Source organism: Betta splendens, chromosome 11 (genome assembly GCF_900634795.4).
Source record: "Betta splendens chromosome 11, fBetSpl5.4, whole genome shotgun sequence".
NCBI lineage: Eukaryota > Metazoa > Chordata > Actinopteri > Anabantiformes > Osphronemidae > Betta > Betta splendens.
Genome location: NC_040891.2, coordinates 14,756,871 through 14,775,404, shown reverse-complemented (window position 1 = coordinate 14,775,404; position 18,534 = coordinate 14,756,871). Strand labels below are relative to the sequence as shown.

Below are 18,534 nucleotides of genomic sequence, written 5' to 3'. Positions count from 1 at the left end.
GCTGCGTGACTTCGTTTTTCTTCCAGGCCTTTGTCAGCATCATTAATTCATATTGCTTTATTGTAAATTTATACAGTGGTTTATGAAACAAGGGACAATGTAGGTTTCTCCTTTTGCTTTTTAGTTTGTTGCACAAAGAACATGTCCATGGCCTTTCTTACTGTTCCTTTGTTTACATATTTTACTTCTTGGCCAGATTTCAAGTAACTGAACAAACCATCAGCTGTTTCCTTTTAACCGAACCGACTGATTGCGTTTATTACTTTAACGCAGCTGTTAGCTTGTGGCTACTTTAGCTACTGTAGTTAATAAAGGCAACTTAATATTAATGTATTATTTGAACGTCAGACTGAGCCATTAAACGCTTGTGGCCTGATGTGTATCCTCACGTAGATTGTAGTTAAAATGTGAGATGTAGGTGGTTTGTGTGTCAGTTACGTCTCAGTGGCGCTTTTTGTCTCCACTCCGTGAAACAGCGTCATCGTAAAGTTCCTCACAACTTTTATGCAAATCGAAAAGTCGCACAATTTACTCCGACGACAGAAGCTTTAAAAAAAGATTAGTTCTACACACAAGTATTTATCATCTTAAAACTAATTAAATTATATTTATATATTTAAATAATAGATTTTCTTTTCTGATTGTTATCTAATTATTTCAATAGATTGATCAATTACACTTTGAACTTAATGTGATGACAGCGGTTTATGGCTCAGTGGTTCAGAGACGCTGGAGTCAGAGGTTTGAATCCTGCTCAGGCTCAAAAGTGTTTAAAGGTCAGATTCATTGATATGATAAATGAAACACGGTGAATGAGTCACCATTAAAAAAACAAGGTGGAGAAATTTGTTTAATTTTGATATAACTAAAAGTTGGTCTGTACAAACACAGATGTTCATGTTCACATAGATTTACATCTATAAAACACATTCATCATTAGAGCTGCTACAAATTACCATGTCATTCATTGTCTCAATGGGACTGACTCGCAGCTCAGCCAATGAAAAGTCCACCTGCAAAATGACAGAGATCGAGTTTTTAACACAAAACTATAGAACAATGATTTATTTAATAATGATCTCAGCTCCACATGTAAAAACATAACTCTACCTGTGACTTCAACGCTGGCTCCTGTGACGTATCTGGAATCATCTGAAGCCAGAAAAGCACAAACATCAGCGACCTCTGCAGAGGAGGAGAGGGAAATGAGCAGAAGTTAAACCTGGTCCTTCCTCTGAAACCACTGAAGCCTCCAGGAACCTAAAGAGTCACATTAGTGTGTGTCCGACCTGCAGACTCGCCCATTCTTCCCATCGGCACCAGGGATTTAATCTGAAACCCAAAGAAAAGACACTGGATTGATCACAGTTGATGGAGATGATGATTTTCATATCCATCTGTTTCCATGAGCTGCCGTCATCAGCCCATCAGTGATTCTTGGGCTCTACCTTGCTAATGACCTTCTCTGGCACTTTGTCCGTCATCGGAGTCGATATGAATCCTGGCAGGACACAGTTGCACCGGATCCCGAACCTGCAGGAGGACGGGATGAGACTCGTTGGTTCAGGGTCACGGCTCTGAGCGTCTAAAGCGTCTCCTCTCACCTGCTCAGCTCTTTGGCAGCCGTCCTGGTCAAAGCCTCCACTCCAGCTTTAGACGCAGCATAATTTGCTTGTCCGATGTTTCCTACCTAAATATTACAACACAGGGAATCCGCAGTGACTGCAGGTTTATCATGTGGCAGCTTCACAGAGGACTTCACTCCCTTTAGGTCCGTAATGTTAATGATGAAGACGTGAAACAGAGACTGTTTGTATCTCACCTTTCCCACGATGCTGCCCACAGTGATGATGGATCCTTTGGCAGCGCCACAGGCCACCAGAGCCTGAGCGACAGCCTGAGTGACTAAGAACGAGCCCTGAGACAAAGAGAAACAGGACAGAACTATTCACTTCAGGACCCAGATGGTGATTATTGCATATCTGTTACTGTGTTTCGTCCTGTGTCGCCTGTTCTGCTGATGTCAGACCTTCAGGTTGACCTGGATGACCCTGTCGAACGCTTCCTCCTCCAGGCTGAGCAGGAAGTCGTCCTGAGTGATGCCGGCTGCGTTCACACACACTGAGGGAGGCTGGAAGTAGCGAGTCTGTGGACGGAGAGAAGTTATTACATCAAACACGCACACATAAACACACACGCACACACACACGCACACACACACACACACCATCTAAAGAGCAACGTAACAGGGACTCTAACACACCTGTATACTTGTGACCAGCTTTGTTACGCTGTGTTTTGACGTCACGTCCACCACAGCGGCCGTGTGACTCTGTCCTCTGACGTCACTCAGAGTCGCCACCGTCGCGTTGGCCGAGTCCTCGCTGACGTCAGCGACCACGACGGAGGCGCCTTCAGAGGCCAAACGCTGACACACGGCGCGTCCGATCCCGCTGCCGCCCCCTGTTCAGTTCAACCGTTAAAGTGACTTATACCATTTACTGAAAGACACAACTATTTAAACCAAACGACACTTGTGGACAAAATCAGTGCGTTTTGTGACAATAAAGGTGAAGATAAAACAACGAACATGTGTAACTTGGTTGAATTAGTCAGAGTTAACAGCGTCACTGTCGGTTCACACAGACATTGATATAACATGGTTTCTGTAGTGGTGAACAAAATAATTCTCCATCCGTGTATTTGAACAGTTCTTTAACCACATTTCAGAGTAGAAAAACCTTGAAATCAGGAAACGAGACTGAACTGTTGTTGTGACTCGGTTTTTATCGCGTTTCCTCAGCATTCGCTCGTAAACATTATTTATAATGAAACTAGAATTAAAAACGTTACCTTAAAGACCCGCTGACATGTTTCTTGCGTGTATTTATGTAACTTATGCTAAACGTAAAACTTACCAGTCACCACCGCTAACCTTGATATGAGCCTTGTGGGCGCCGCCATGTTAGTTTTTGTGTTGTTGTAGTTTCCGGTTCATCTGCTAGATGGCGACGTCGGACTGAACATCACGGGGCACGCGCTTCTGAATTCTAAAATCACTTTATTAAATCAATAAATTATAATAATAGATAACATTTTTCTATTAATGATTTGCATCTACACGTTGAAAACGCTCAATTATTTAAAAAAAGATTCAAGATTCAAAAAACTTTATTAATCCCAGAGGGAAATTATTTTGCACACTTTGATCGCTGTCACAGTTGGAGGTCACACAAGAAAGTAGAGGAGATTAAAAATAGCAATGCTAACACATCTACACACACTCACATAAATACTAGCTAAAGTTTTATTATACGTATTATTGCATGGATGAAGATCAACCCTCACAAACAGAGGGCAGTTGTACAGACTGATGACCAACGGTAGGAAGGTTCTCCGGTAGTGTTCTGTGCAGAACCTAATACTGATCAGCTGTGGCTGAAGGTGCTCCTCTGTCCAGACACACACTGTGTGGGGGTGGAGGTGTCGTCTATAGAGAGGAGTTGGACCAGCATTCTCCTCTCAGCTACAGCATGAAGGGGGTCCAGCTCCACCCCCAGAACAGAACCAGAACCTCCTGATCACTTTGTCCAGTCTGTTACTGTCTGCTACATTCATGCTGCTGCCCCACAGACCACAGCCTAAAACACTGGACCCACAGACTCAGAACATCCTCAGCTGGAGCTGCAGACGTTAAAGGACCTGAGCCTCCTCAGGAAGTACATCCTGCTCTGAGCCTTCTGGTTCCCAGCTGATGAGTCCTTTTTCCAGTCCAGTTTATTGTTCAAGTAATCTCCCAGGTATTTGTACCTGGTCCAAGTACACTCCCAGGTACTTGTACTCAGTCACCACCTCCACCTCTTCATTTTTAATAGTGAGAGCGGTGACAGTACTCACAGATTTCCTGAAGTCCATCACCAGCTCCTTAGTTTTACTGATGTTGAGTTGCAGGTGGTTCTGTCCACATGTCCACAAAGCTGTCCACCACTTCCTGGTACCCTATGACATCACCACCCTGGATACGTCCTACAATAGCAGAGTCATCAGAGAACTGGAGATGACAGGACTCTGAGTTGGACCTGAAGTCTGAGGTGCACAGAGTGAAGAGGAGACAGGACCGTCCTGTGGAGCTCCTGTGCTTCAGACCACGGTGTCAGACACACAGTTCTGCAGGTGGACGTACAGGGGGCTGTTGGTGAAGTGGTCCATGATCCATGAGATCAGGGCGGCTCCAGCTGCATGTCCTTCAGTTTCTCTCCCAGCAGCACAGGCTGGATAGTGTTTAATGCACTGGAGAAATCAAAGAACATGATCCTCACTGAGCTCCAGGCTGCAGGTGGTTGTAGGTGCGATGGAGCAGATGTATGATGGCGTCATCCATTAGTTAGGGTTGATATGAGGGTGACTGAGGGTTTGACCAGAGAACGCATGGAGTCCAGGATCAGCCTCTCAAAAGCCTCCATGATGTGAGAGGTCAGAGCCGCGGGTCTGTAGTCACTGAGGACTCTGGGACGTGGCGTCTTATTCACTGGAACAATGCATGACTTCTTCCACCCAGGAGGAACTCTCTCCAGCTGCAGGCTCAGGTTGAAGTTGTGGATGAGCCCTGTGGGTGGTGTGAAGGGGGGCAGCGGGGGGTTTATGGGCCCAACCTGGAATCTGTTAAAGAAGTTCTTAAGTTCATTGGCGCTGTCCTTCCCTTCAGTCACTGGCTGCTGGACCTGTAGCTGATGGTCCTCGTGCCCCTCCACACGTCCCTGGTGTTGTTGTTCTGAGGTCTGTGGTCCAGTTTCCTCCTGTGAACCTCCTTCCCCTCCCTGATTTTGACTGACAGCTCTCTGGACGCTCCTCGCTGCCTCCCTGAAAGACCTGAATGCTTTCTTTTTTTCATTCAGGGTGGTTGATGTCACGAGTGACCCATGGCTTGTTGTTAGGAAAGCAGTGAAAGGTTTTATCAGGTACGTGGGTGTCCATATAATTTGTGATGAAGTCTGTCAGTCCATCAATGTCCTCCCCATGAGGTTCACAGAGAGCCTCCCAGTCAGTGTCTTCAAGGCAGCTCTGCAGAGCAACGCGGTACTCATCTGTCCACCTTTAACAGGTTTTATGGTGGCAGCAGCCTTTTGAACCTGAACCCATCCTTAACATTAGCTTACATCAGGTCCAGTGTCTACTCACCTCTGGTGAGAACGTCATAATATAGTATGAGCTCAAAAATGAGTCATTTTAGTTTAGTTATTATATATTATTTATTCAAATCACATTCCTCCTGTTCCCCTTTTAACAGTTTATAGTTATCCAAGTTCTTAATAAGTTTCTAAACTATATCAAATTCATTTATAAAACAATAAAAAAAGCAAAATGTTTGTTTCTGACAGTGTTTTCTAGTGTTCAGCCTGATCCACACGTTACATGTTAAATAAATGATGCCACAGTCTGAAAAGAAAACATGTCTGTTTATTTATGTATATTATGTGTATTATGTAAAGACGTTTGAAATGATGGAGTCAAGTACAGAAACTTTAGATTCCTGACAAGGAATAATAAGACGGACTGTGGAGTGGGTCAGAACCAGGTCTGGACCGAGTTACAGGAAGAAAAACAGAACCATGCTCAAAGACTGAGACTGTAAATTATTTACACTCCAGTTAATCTGTGCATATTTATCAGAGTGGACTTATTACTATCGTTATCAATAAATGTCCTTTCAAGTTCCTGCTAAATAAATAAAAACAAACATACAACAAACCAAATCAAACCAGCTGAACACACCGCTCCTAGAACCACTCGTTACTTAGTACCAGCAGAACAAACAGTGCAAAACCTCATTTCTCACAGAAACCACAATTTTATCTGGATCCTAAATTTCAAGCAGCAGCTTTGATGGTTTACTTTATTTCACCTGTTCCTACATTAGAACCATCCAGTTTAAAGCAACCGGTAGAAACTGGTCTAATGTCACACAATCATAAACCTAGTGATACACAAAACTTTAAGCTGCCATCAATCTCAAAGGCCAAAGCGCTTTACTTTACACCGAGGTTAAGAAATTATGGCCTGAAATTAATCAGTTTATTAAAAACAGCAAAAAATTAAGGTAGCATTATGAAATACTGTTTGTGACATGAACACAATGAATCAGAAAAACCCAGAGGTTACGTGGACACAGGTGAGTAGACAAGACATGTCCTCACAATTTATTCGCAGATTGGTCAAAGGAAATGAAAGCATGAAACAGACAGAGCCAACAGAAATATATACAGACTGAAACAGACCGATGGGACGTTTCTGTACACGTTCATCACGTCCGCTCCCGTATTGCATGCATCCTCCACTGAACCAAGGTGCTTCTGAGTGCAGACCGATGTTCAACGCCTGCGTCAAAACTAGAACTTCACAAGGCTGCACTTATGGTGCTCAGTCTCACACATGCAAACGCACACGACCGATTCATCCAGACTCTCACACACAAAAAAAAAAAGTAAAACCGCTCCACCAACGCCATGTGTTTCCCAGAATGAGGGAATAGATTAGCTCCATAAAAGGCTTCTTTATAAAAGAAATAGATATTTATAGACCTGTACATGTATCTATACAGCATCAAGACAGGGAGCACGGTAAGAAGGGAAGTTTTCTCCAGAAACACCGGTTCTGGCTCTAGCACCCTCATCCCTCCAACGCATGCGTTCGTCTTCGTTCGTCCCAGGAGATGAAGCGTCCCTCCCTCACTTCTCCAGAGGCAGGAACCGAGTCTTCCTGTGTTTTCAGGGGACGCCCCGCCTCTGTCCCGGTGGAGCCTGATCTGCTCAGCCCTGGTCTCGTCTGACCCGTCCTGCAGCTCCACCATCAGTAGCTCTACTCAGCCAGGGTCCCTCACACAACCCCATTCCAGAGAAGCCAAACGCTCAGCCAGAGTCCGAGTCGCTGGTGTCTGACGATGACGAGGAAGAGGATGATGAGGAAGAGTCTGAAGAGGAGCTGCTGGCGCTGAGGCGTGAAGGCTGGGTGTGAGTCTCTGCCGCTGGCTTCTCTGCTGCAGAGAACAAACAGCATGATTACGTTTAACAACAGAAGGTGTGGCTCAGTGTTGGTAGGTTTGGACGCAGCTACTGGAAATTTAAGGAACTAGTGACACTCACGTTTGGTCTTAACGGGCTTCTTTCCAGAGTTGAGCTGACCACTGACGTCCATCAGTCTCCTTTCCAGCTCCAACTGCTTCTCCAGAGCGAGCTCCTCCCTCGACTTCCCAGCGCTGTTCTTTTTATTTGCTGTTTTCAAACAAACGAGTGACGTATTATTAGAGGACTACTTTTCACGTATCAGCTGTGATGTTCGTTTGTTCTGAGCAGCAGTGCGGTTCCACTGACCATAGGGCTTTCGGGGCTTCTTCCTCAGACACGTCATCACGTATCTCTCCAGCTCCCGCAGTGTCGACGGCTTCAGTGTCTCAAAGTCGATCTCTATCTCCTCCGGGTTGGTGTCACGGAGCGACGGCTCACGGGACTGAATGATGTAAACCACACGACCCAGCTTCTCGCCGGGCAGCTTGTTGATGTCCAGGCTGAGCTGTCGCTTCTCATCGTACGACATCGGAGCCGTGTCCTCCTCCTCATCAGAGTCAAAATGACTCACGATGGGATCGTGGACCGGTTGAGACATGCTGAACATCATACTGGCCTTTTTGGATCTGGGGGAGAAAATGAGGCTTTTAGAAGACGACAGAGATGGTATCAATGACCATTAACACACACATACAACATGACCTGTCAATACTAAACATCTTCCAATATTTAACTCCTAACAATCTGTCGGTTCCAGCATTGACCAGCAGGGGGCAGCACTCACTTGCTCTTGTTGTTCTTCTTGCTTGGCGCCTTCTTCACCGGCACTACAGGAACACCCACGGGGGTTTTGGGGATCTTAGGTTTTGGGGTCTTGGTGATTTTTGGGGTCTTGGGCGGCTTCACGGGTGGAATCTCTTCCTCTATCCTCCGATGCTTCTCTTTTTCTACTTTCTTCTTCTTTTTCTTATCTTTCTTCTCTTTCTTTTTCTTGGGTTTGACGATGGGGCCCTGGGACAATGCAGTGAGCTGTTCATGCACTGCCTTCAGCTAAAGGGCAACATAACAAATGTCATGAACAAATACTGAAGACATTATTTCTGCTGATGTCTGTCTGTTTAACGCAGCACGAACCTGTTCCTGCAGCTCTGCCAACCGGTTCGCTCGTTCCTCCTCAGAGTCCGAGCTCGGGCTGCTCTCACTCTCCTCAGTTTCACTGCTGAGCTCACTCTCCGATGAGGATGATGAGGATGATGAAGACGACGAGGAGCTAGGTGGTGCAGGAGGCTCATCTGGCATCTTGGCAAAGCAGAACTCAAAGACATCCTGAAAGAACAAAGAGGATGTGAGTGATGTGAGTGATGTGAAAACAAACCCACTGATGAGGAAAAGGAACCAAAGCGGTGAAGCACCTGGAGTTTTCTGGCCATGGCCACCACATCATGATCAGGAGGGTTGTACTTGTAGCAGTTGGAGAACATCAGTCTAACATCAGCAGAGAACTGTTGGGCATCGCGGTACTCTCTGCTTTCCATCGTCCTCTAAACACAAGAGATTTTAACCAAACTGTTATTTACAGATTAAATCTCACCTGACCAGCAGAGATAAAACTGTAGTCGTAATAATTTAACTACATTTATAGGTCGTGTCATGACAAACAAGAGAGGCTGCAGCACTGATATGATGAATGTACATATATATGTCCTAATACATGAATGTATTAGGACTAGAACACAGTAATGGGTTCTGACAAGTCCTCGGCTGTGGCTGTTTTGGACGCGTACCTTGATGGTGCCGAGGTCCATGGGCTGCTTGATGATGTCGTGGTAGTCGTGGAGACCGAGCGACGTGGCGTCTACGGGCTCGTAGAAGGGCCAGGCGTAGGCCGCGTGCTTCTTTGACAGCAGCTCCTTCAGGACTCCGCTGCAGTAGCGAAGCTGGGGGCTCAGTTTGCTGCGCCGCACAGACTGCGGCTGCACTGAATCTGGTAAATCCTTCTTTGGAGGCTTGATGGGTCGTCCACTCACTCCTCTCCTGCTGCTCCCTTTGGAGTTCATCATCACTGCTCCACGACCCATGCCCATTCCCATCCCTATTCCCATGCCCATCCCTAACCCCATTCCCATGCCCTGACCCAGGCTGAGGCTGGGGCTCAACCCCAGGCTGGAGCTGTGGTCCACGCCCAGCGAGGTGAGGGTGAGAGGGGAGTCATGTCCACCACCCATTCCCAGCCCGATGCCGCTGACCCCCATGGTGCTCATGATGGGCATGGCTACGGTGGTCGGGGTGGTTGTGTCCGCTTTCCTCTTTACACCTTTTTTCTGTGGTGAACAGAGGACGTGTCAGAACCAGGTGGATCTTTATTCTGCCACTGATTCGAAGAGAACACATGAATGATTACCTTGGCCGTGGGCTGAGTGTGAGGCAGACTTGTAATGGTGGTGATGCTCTGCTCAGTGTGATGGGTGGGGGGCAGGCTCTTGGTCAGAATAGTTTGTGGGGGGGTTGAGAGGATGGGGTCCGGGGTCTCTGGGGTGGGAGGTGAATATGCCGACTGGGAGACAGCAGGGACCTGATGAGCAGTGGTCACTCCACCGGACACTGAAGGTATGAGGAGGAATAACATTTAGAAAAACCTTTCAATTGTACTAGTTATTATGTGTCTCTGCATCTAATAACATACAAAGACGTCGTTAACCTATAGTAGACTGTGATGTGAACTACCTCTGCCTTTTTTGGAGGGTTTCCCAGGTTTGCTCCTGGGAAGAGCAGCAGGCAGCTCCAACTCGTCCTGTGGCATCTGAGCCACTTTCTGCAGGAAGGCCTTTTCCAGTGACTGGGCCATGAGCACGATGTCGTCTGTGGGCTGCAGAGAACCACACTTGTTGACTTGATGTAGAACCAGACAGGGCTTTTAAATAAAACAGTTATACTCTAAAGCCAATATATTTGTTTACTCTGCTTCCCAGACCAAGCTCAGTTTGATCAGCTGTGTTTTATTAGCCAACACTGTGAGACACACTCACCTTGTTATAGATGTAGCAGTTGGTGAACATGGCGTTGAAGTCCTGCATGCACTCGCTAGCGCTGCGGTAGTAGCTATTTTCTAACCGCTTCTTGATCGTTCCCATGTCCATGGGAGTTTTGATGATCTTGTGATAATCCTGAGGAAGACAGAGAAACGGTCAGTAAAACAGACTTTGACAAGACAGAACAACACCAATAAAAAAAAAGCTGAAATTATTAATGCATTGCATACTTAATCTGACAATCTTTTAAACTGCAGCGGCTCTTCCTACACTGGACTTTTGTCTGTTAACAATGAGCAGGAACAACGCCCACTAAAGGAGGAACTGACTAACTGCTCATAAGCCATTAAATAGTGCTAAACAGAAGCTAAAGACAAAGGCCTACGCTGATGCATTTCTACTCACAGGCAGATTGAGTTTGGCTGCATCCACAGGTTCATGGAAGGGCCACGCAAAGTGGTGCCTCCACAAAGACTTAAGCACGACTTTCTGCAGGAACTGAAGCTGGTTCGTCATCCTCCCCTGACGGTTGGGGTCCTTCACTGGGGGCTGTGGAGGTCCTGAGGGCATCAACTGACTCAGAGGGGGCATCCCAGGACTCTCAAAGCCCTCGTAAAGCAGGGAGGGCTTCCGGATGCGTTTTCCAGCCGTTCCAGAACCCTGGTCCATGGTTGTGACTCCCATTATGCCAACGTCAAGCCCGCCAAGGGAGCTGTAGAGAGAAACCCCAGAGTGAGCCTGGCTACATGTGGTATGTGATAACACCACACACTAGACTGAAGTAAACTGTAAGGTTGATTTTCACCTGCTGTAACAGCTTCTACCATATAGGTAAAAAGCTGGGTCAAGAATAGCAAAAATCTTACTAAAAACCAACCTAATCAGCCCTATCAGGCTCTGAACCAGATCCCTGTGGAGCTCTGTGACATATCCTGCACTGCTCCTAAATCAGCCCTCCGAAGCAGCCGCCAACACCATCACTTCCTCCTCTGTAACACAAACTCCACCCTACCTCTCTGGGTGGAGTCACAGCTACCACGTTACAGCAATGACTCGACTGTTCTGGAGTCAGTCTGAAACCTAAAGACCAGACAGGCTGGTGAGCTCAGCTTTAATGTAAAATGTGGGTTCTACAAACAACGAATTGTAGGAATTACACTCCTAACTCATTGTTCAAACACAAGCAGACAAGTCTTTGACCACAAAACACACAATTGTTGGTGCCTGTGCCTTTAATAGCTTCCACACATGCAGACAAACACCGGCCTTCCCCTTTTACGCGAGACGTGTATGCAGTTTGACTTTGTCATAATCCTTATATTGTACTAACCACTTACCGGTGCTGCAGACATTTCCACAGGAAATACATCACCTAACAAAAAACCATGAACCCTCCAGTGCAAACCTGCATGAACTTACCACCTCTGTTGACCTACTGACACGTTACATCTTGATCACTGGGAGCATTTAGGGTCATCTACTGTAAAACATCCCATCAGGCAACTGTTTCACTGTAACTGATTAAAACATTCACCACTACAGACTTTGACTGTGGGTTAAAATCTGATGCAGCTGCTACTGTATTCCATCATTCTTCATGAGGCATGGATAAAAAAAATGCACTGATTAATATTCGATATCTAGTTCATACTTGGCTAGAAGCTAAATATTTGTGGTAAAGCAAGCAGTTTTGAATGATACAACTTTTGGAAACACAGTTGACAGTTAGTGTACTTTATTATTAAAAGTGAAAAATGACCATTTTACATAACATTAACAACTTGCCTGTAGGTTGGAGATAATGGAAAACCGATAGTAAAAGTACAGTGGTCTTGAATGGACTGAGTGACACTGAGCTCTGTAACCAGGCAACCAACACCCAACATTCAGGAACCCTTCCTTCACACATCCTGTTCGGGGAAGTTCACTACGGTTAAGTTACCCATAAATATTCATCGAACACTGTAACCCTTTAGCTGAAAGGCGCATAACCCGGTGATCACAACAAGCCCTGACCGCCACATGGCTACAATAACAAACCACCGGCGGGACAAACCGGCATGACCCGCTGGAGTCACAGCTACGGCCGCTACGGTGGACCGGTGCACAGTAACAAGTAACAGTTATGATTTAATGCCTACGCGGAACAGATGGCGGAATAACTACCGCTGAAGCTAACGTTAGCAACGCTAGCAGCCCCAGCGGCAGCCTGCGAAGATGGCGCCGGAACAGAGCGAGCAAGAGCCGCAGCCTGTTACAACCCGCCAACATTTTCCGTTTAACAGTCTGATTCTAATTGCCTGAGCGCAGCAACTCACTGCTCCCTTCATATAATGTCCATTTTCTTCAATTTGACTGCAGCAAATAGAGACTCTCAGCAAAGGCATTAATAGAAAAAAATAAAATCATAAACGTCTGAAATATTGTCTCGGATGAGAAGCTGAGAGCCAGTTCTACCGGTAGATACCTGTCAAGTAGCGGGTTAACAGCCATTTCCATCAGGATGGATCCGGATTCTGTTTACAGCTAAGACTGAAACCAGGATCCGTCTCTGCTCGTCGCTTCTCTCCGTTCAACGCCACAAAATGCCCCTTCTCGTCTGCTTCGGTGAAATGGCGACGACGCGACTACACCCGTGACTTTATACACCGACCCTACACCCTATTGGACAGACTACCTCCGTATGTCCACGCCCTCCTAGTTTGCACTTGACGCTTAAACAGTTCGTCAAAGCAGCCACGCCCCTATAAACTGAAGCAGTGCTGGCAGTCTGTTGGGCCAACCTATTCGAAAGCCTTGGCTGTCCATCAAGGAAATTGCACAATACTATTGGTTCAGTCTGTTCCGTGTTACAGAAATGCTCTCTGTTACTGGCCCAGTCATGTATACCCGCACAAAACACAAGGGCACCGCAGCCTCCATTCTCCTTATCATATTACATTACGTCAACGTGGGCACAGTCACCGCTGGGATTGGTCAATACATCTGAAACGCGGGCTTTCAGGGCAAATACCAAGACGCCCATTGGTTCTCAGCAAGTCACGCGTAGCCGTCAGGCGCCCCCACGAGTTCCCTACTTACCAGAACATCCGCATTTCTGTTTTTCTGAAAAGTCCACAGGCGCCATCTTTAAACTCGATGAAACAGGAAATTAAAACCGAAATTTTCGCAAATTGAGGCATACAACTACAAGCAAAAAGCACAAAACGATAAACCTGTAGCTTTCAATTGCAACTGAAGCGAGTTACGTTAGTTTGCTGTTGAGAAGGACAACGTATGGGAACACAGCTAAACAATGACATGAGGCCTCTGCTGCCCACAGATTAACAGCACAAGAAACAGATCCAACCTAAGTAACACAAAAGACTGACAAGAACGACGTTATATAATACACAGCTAAACAATAACTAACAACTTAATCTATACAAGACCACATCTTATATGGTTTTTCAACCCTTGAATGACAAAGCATTTTCCCCACTGATTATTACATTTGAGCAAAATGCCAATTATACCTTAATACAAAACAATAGAACTGGTACTAGTCAATAGTCCACAAAAACGTTAAAGAATACAGAGCATAACTGAACTTTAGGACCAATGTCGTACAACAAATTCGTTTACAACTAAATATGTGATTAAAAATCGCCTAGTTAGTATATTACTGAAATAATAATTAAAACTACTAACTACAAATTTAACAGCCACACAAGGTTTCCTAAACACACGCGCCCAACCCCCACACAAGGTTACAAATTCCCTACAATGTCACTCAATTAATCAAAAGGGAAATTAATTACTCGTTGCTAAAGTTATAAAACAAAAGGCTATAAAAAACACAATTTAAACAATGGCTAAAAAAGAAAGTTAAAGTTATCCAAAATAAAAATTTATGTAATCTAATTCAAGGTATGACATGAACCTTGAACTTTAAAATAAACACAAATTTCGACGGGTAAATCCCAAAATAATGCGAAACCTTTCTTGAAATAATCTTCTTGTCTCCCACCTCGATACTTTTTAGCAGCACATTTCCCTCAAACATGTCCGCCTTCTTCCCCCTTTCCCCGCGCCGGGTGGGGGAGGGGAGTCATGTGACGGAATAACAAGCCTGGTCGAAACGCACACGTGGCATTGCACAAAAAGCACATTTAAAAGTATCCTCATCGGTCCATTTTCAGACGCCTCGGTGTCCACATATTGCGATTCTACTGTTTTAGGCTCAAATTAGGTAACAAAGGTGGTAAAATATCCAAACAAAGAACATACTTTCCTATAGATTTGTCGGGCTCCCATTAGTCAATTTTGACCACGTGGCAAAACGTCGTTAGTTCTATTGATTATTATTTCATAGACCTCCTCTATTATATTCCACATTTGATGGCGACGATCCTCACAGTTCCCTAAAATGTCGTTTGGACCTAGTTTCTCAGTTTGTCCCACAGAGGTCTCAAATATACTTTTCTCCAGATCACGGTTGCTGAGTCGAGCGGTGGCAGTGTTGCACAGTAAGAAGCACTGCGCATGCGTCTCTGACACGACGGCGCAGGAGGCCGATCCTGGGTCAGCTTCTGTTTTCATGTGACGAAGGGAGGCAGCGTTCATTTCTGGAGGGGAGGGAGGTGCAGTTCAGCTGCAGGCGACTTGTTTTGGTTTCCAAATGTGAAAATAGGTGAAAGGAGATAAACACACGGATCTGCGGCTGTGACCCTGAATTAGCTCTGGTTTAAATAGGTTCCAAAGTAACGCTTGTTTCATCATCTCTAGAACTCATTGTTGTTGCTATCACAACTTTAAAACTGTTATATTATAACCTTGCAGATTTGTTGTATTGGACTAAATTAGTAACTAATGAAGTTGCCAGTGAGTAAAAGTCCACACAATAAATTGTAGATGGGAATAGAAAAGCATTTATATTATGTAAACTGAACTGAATCCTACTAGTTGTAAAAGCTTAAGTTGTTATTGCTTCTAAAATGACTAATCACATGTTCAGTACAAGGCTGAGGTGAAGCATGAAGTAAAAATCAAAGTTATGTGGATGGAAGGCGGAGCTGGAGGATTACATCAGAATCAGCCTCCTGTGACTCATCGTCTCCTCCTTCTGTCTCACACTCTCTCCCTCTAACTCCCTGTGTGCAGCTGCATCAACATGATGAATATCACGGTTTCCAGGGAAGCGGTTGCCTTCACAACACCTCAGCTCCGAGCTGCCACCGTTTACAGTGAACTGCCTCAGTATTAACGGCCAAAACCCAGGATTATAGATTAAAACTGTGCTGTGTGTGATCCTGGTATCATAAAAAAGACACATACTCTACTCATTTCTACCAACTAACTACTGAAAACTACTTGCCTCCATAAATAAACGTTGCTGTGTTGTTTCCATCTTCTGTGTCGGCTGTCAATCAGAGACGGCTGCTTGTAGAGAGTTTTAGTAAATTAGATGCTTCCTGTTATAAAGAAGAAAACTATCCAGGTCCATAGAAACAGTAGCTACTTAATGCAGCTAATTCAATGTGTAGATGTGTGAATGTGAGCAGGGACACTTCATTATACTCTCAAAGGCCGCAGCACTGATTTCCATCTAAATGCAGGGAGTCTCCTCCTGAAGTCAGACGAGGCGGAGACGGAGAATGTGAAATAAAACCTCACCAGCGTAAGAACTAGTTTAAATCTGTTTACTGCTCAGCGGTGCTGCTCACAATCAGCTTCAGGACGGAATCACCGATTCCTGGCACAGATGAAACCTACGAAGATGACGACTGACGGGAAGCGAGATTAAGATTAACAGGGTTCCTAATCTGTGTCTGAGCTGTGGTTCTGTTAGAACGTGTGTTCACTGGTGTAGCTCTGTCTGTGTTAGTGAGAGGACGGTCTGCAGTTTGTCAGAGGACACAGTTAGAGGCTTCGTACGCATTCACTGCCACACAAACGGAAATGGTCAACAGCTCAGGTGTGTCGACCTCCTGCTGTGACTCCTGTCTGTCTGTTTCACATGTAAACACTCGTTCATCATGCAGTTTAAAGAAACAGAACTGAACGACTGAGGATCTGAACCATGCTCCCAATGAAACAACTACAGTTTAAAACCTAAAAGTCATTTGAAGCCTTTATATCTACAGCTGCTCATTCTCGCCCCCTTTACTTTTTATAGTAAAGTGTTTTATGATAAAAAGGAAAAGAAAAGCCTTGAATTGAGGTTAATGTAATAACTGCTGATGAGTGGTTCAGTCTGAGAATCATCATCAGTCTAGATAGTGTAAATGAAATTTACCATTATTTATTAAATTAAATTGAACTTAGATCGTTTCCATTGTAATTGTAACCCACACGTTCTCTTCCTCTGTCCACTACTGCCCCTGACCAGTGCTCTGCGTTGTGTTAGATGTTGTGAATGGGGGGAGGAGAGGAGCAGGTGGTGATGGTGGGAGAAGGAAGGGAGCGGACACAAGGTTCTGGATGCGGTTCAGACTCGGCCGTCGTTTATTTAGCCTGTGTTGCAGCGCAGCGTAATATGAGCCAATCTGAACAAACATAAATTTCCCATTAGACATTGGCACTCAGCATAACATATAAATAAAACCAAAACATAATAATCTCAACTTAAAGATTGTACTCTCAGATTAGACCAAAAATAATATTTCAAATCAATAACTTAACAGAAAACGGCTACACATGCCACATCCTCCAAATGTTATAAAAGTACAAAAACACAGACAACTGTCACTCAATTTTAACCAAAACTATGATATTGCACATTAGTTATTAATACCCATAAACAAATAAGCCAGATGGGCGTTATTAGCATTGATATTCATGGATGCTTTGAGCAGCCATGCTCACTGCTTACCTGTGTTGCAGCGCAGCGTAATATGAGCCAATATGGCCACCAGCGCGCAAATGGAAACAAAACTACAGCGTCCTGGGAGGGACAGGCCGAGAAACAAAACTTAAAATCTGCAGTGACATGGTGCAACAGCGGCATCTTTTGGCCGTTCGGGAACACTGCCCTACATAATCACTAATTTATGTAATTTTAGTGAGACATGTGAATTTCCCACCAGCGATGACAGTAGTAGTAATAATTACTTAAAATCTTAAACATAATTAGTACTAGAAAATGAAAGAAGGACACTCAGCTGTGACTTTTTTATCTCTCCGTTTGGCTTTTTGTGCCTCAGCCAATGACTCACATGCTTGTTGGCATGTTTTTACCCTTCCTGACGCAACCCCTCTATTTTTTTGGGTTCTGGACCGGCACACGAGTCACTGGTAACTCTTGACTTGAACCCGAACTGGGCTTCAGGAGCAACGTGCTAATGCACTGCATCCAACGGCCGGAGCATTTGATCATAAGAATAAGAATAAGAATAAGAATAAGAATAAGAATAAGAATAAGAATAAGAATAAGAATAAGAATAAGAATAAGAATAAGAATAAGAATAAGAATAAGAATAAGAATAAGAAAACCTTTAATAGTCCCGCAGTGGGGAAATTACCTCTCACAACAGCAGTACAGATGAGCAAGAATACAGGTACAGAACAGTTTGTGTTGGCACAGTACAAAGCAGTACAGTACAGTTAGAGTGAGTATGAGGTCATTGCAGGGTTATTGCACAGTAATGGGTATAAGATTTGTACCGGTAACAATATACATGATTGTTCACAGATTTACACAAATATTGTGCAGAGCAGGTTGCTATATAAACCACTGATGCAGTGGGTGAGTGACTGTGGTGGGACGTGGTCAACAGTTCTGATTTATACAGTCTGACAGCAGCAGGTAGGAAGGATCTACGATATCTCTCCTTCACACTTTGATTTGACATCAAAGAAATGAAAATGGTTGATGTTTTTATTCTCATGAACTGCTGCACAGACTCACCAATGTTCATCACATTCTGTGTTAATTCTTTGGGATGTTACTCATCTCCTGCAGCAGTGGGTGAGAATCCTCCTTCATTCATAAAACAACACTCCGAACACCGACTGCCCTCACCACGTTCTACTATAGAGAGCAGCACGTTTATACCACATGTATAACATGTCTATACCACATCTATACCATATCTATGCCACTTGTATACCACATGTATACCACGTGTATACATCACCTATACCACATCTATACCACGTCTATACCACATTTACACCACGTCTATACCACATTTACACCACATCTATACCACATCTATGCCACATGTATACCACATTTATACCACCTCTATACCATATCAATACCACACACTGCAAAGCTTCCAGCATTGTGAATGATCACACTGTTCACCTCCTGCCTTCTGGGAGAAGAGGGAGCAGCATCAGGACACATCAATATTGTGCAACAGCTTCTTCCCTCAGGCCTTCAGACTCCTCCACAGCCAGAAACTGAGCTGAACCAACACAAACACTCATTCATCTACCTCATTTTCCACCCCACTCTT

At 44.7% G+C, this 18,534-nt stretch overlaps 2 protein-coding genes across 5 annotated transcripts; both read right to left on the bottom strand.

The window, feature by feature from the left end:
• Positions 1-832: 832 nt before the first annotated feature.
• Positions 833-3,040, bottom strand: hsd17b8 (hydroxysteroid (17-beta) dehydrogenase 8). The gene is made up of 9 exons (XM_029167894.3): positions 2,919-3,040; positions 2,264-2,463; positions 2,030-2,146; positions 1,823-1,918; positions 1,605-1,690; positions 1,449-1,533; positions 1,290-1,332; positions 1,111-1,185; positions 833-1,013 (listed from the first exon to the last, which is right to left on the bottom strand). Exons 1-9 carry the CDS (start codon positions 2,962-2,964, stop codon positions 994-996), a joined length of 768 nt encoding a protein of 255 aa, XP_029023727.1. The 5' UTR covers positions 2,965-3,040; the 3' UTR covers positions 833-993.
• Positions 3,041-5,437: 2,397 nt separating this feature from the next.
• On the bottom strand, positions 5,438-14,696 carry brd2a (bromodomain containing 2a). Of its 4 annotated transcripts, none has more exons than XM_029167753.3 (12): positions 12,558-14,696; positions 10,496-10,802; positions 10,088-10,225; positions 9,786-9,927; positions 9,463-9,662; positions 8,846-9,382; positions 8,474-8,602; positions 8,196-8,387; positions 7,846-8,111; positions 7,368-7,687; positions 7,140-7,268; positions 5,438-7,033 (listed from the first exon to the last, which is right to left on the bottom strand). In XM_029167753.3, exons 1-12 carry the CDS (start codon positions 12,587-12,589, stop codon positions 6,906-6,908), a joined length of 2,520 nt encoding a protein of 839 aa, XP_029023586.1. In that variant the 5' UTR covers positions 12,590-14,696; the 3' UTR covers positions 5,438-6,905. The 4 variants fall into 4 exon arrangements, with proteins under 4 accessions (XP_029023586.1, XP_029023587.1, XP_029023588.1 ...); XM_029167754.3 differs by having other exon boundaries at positions 14,070-14,696; XM_029167755.3 differs by having other exon boundaries at positions 14,100-14,696.
• Positions 14,697-18,534: the final 3,838 nt, after the last annotated feature.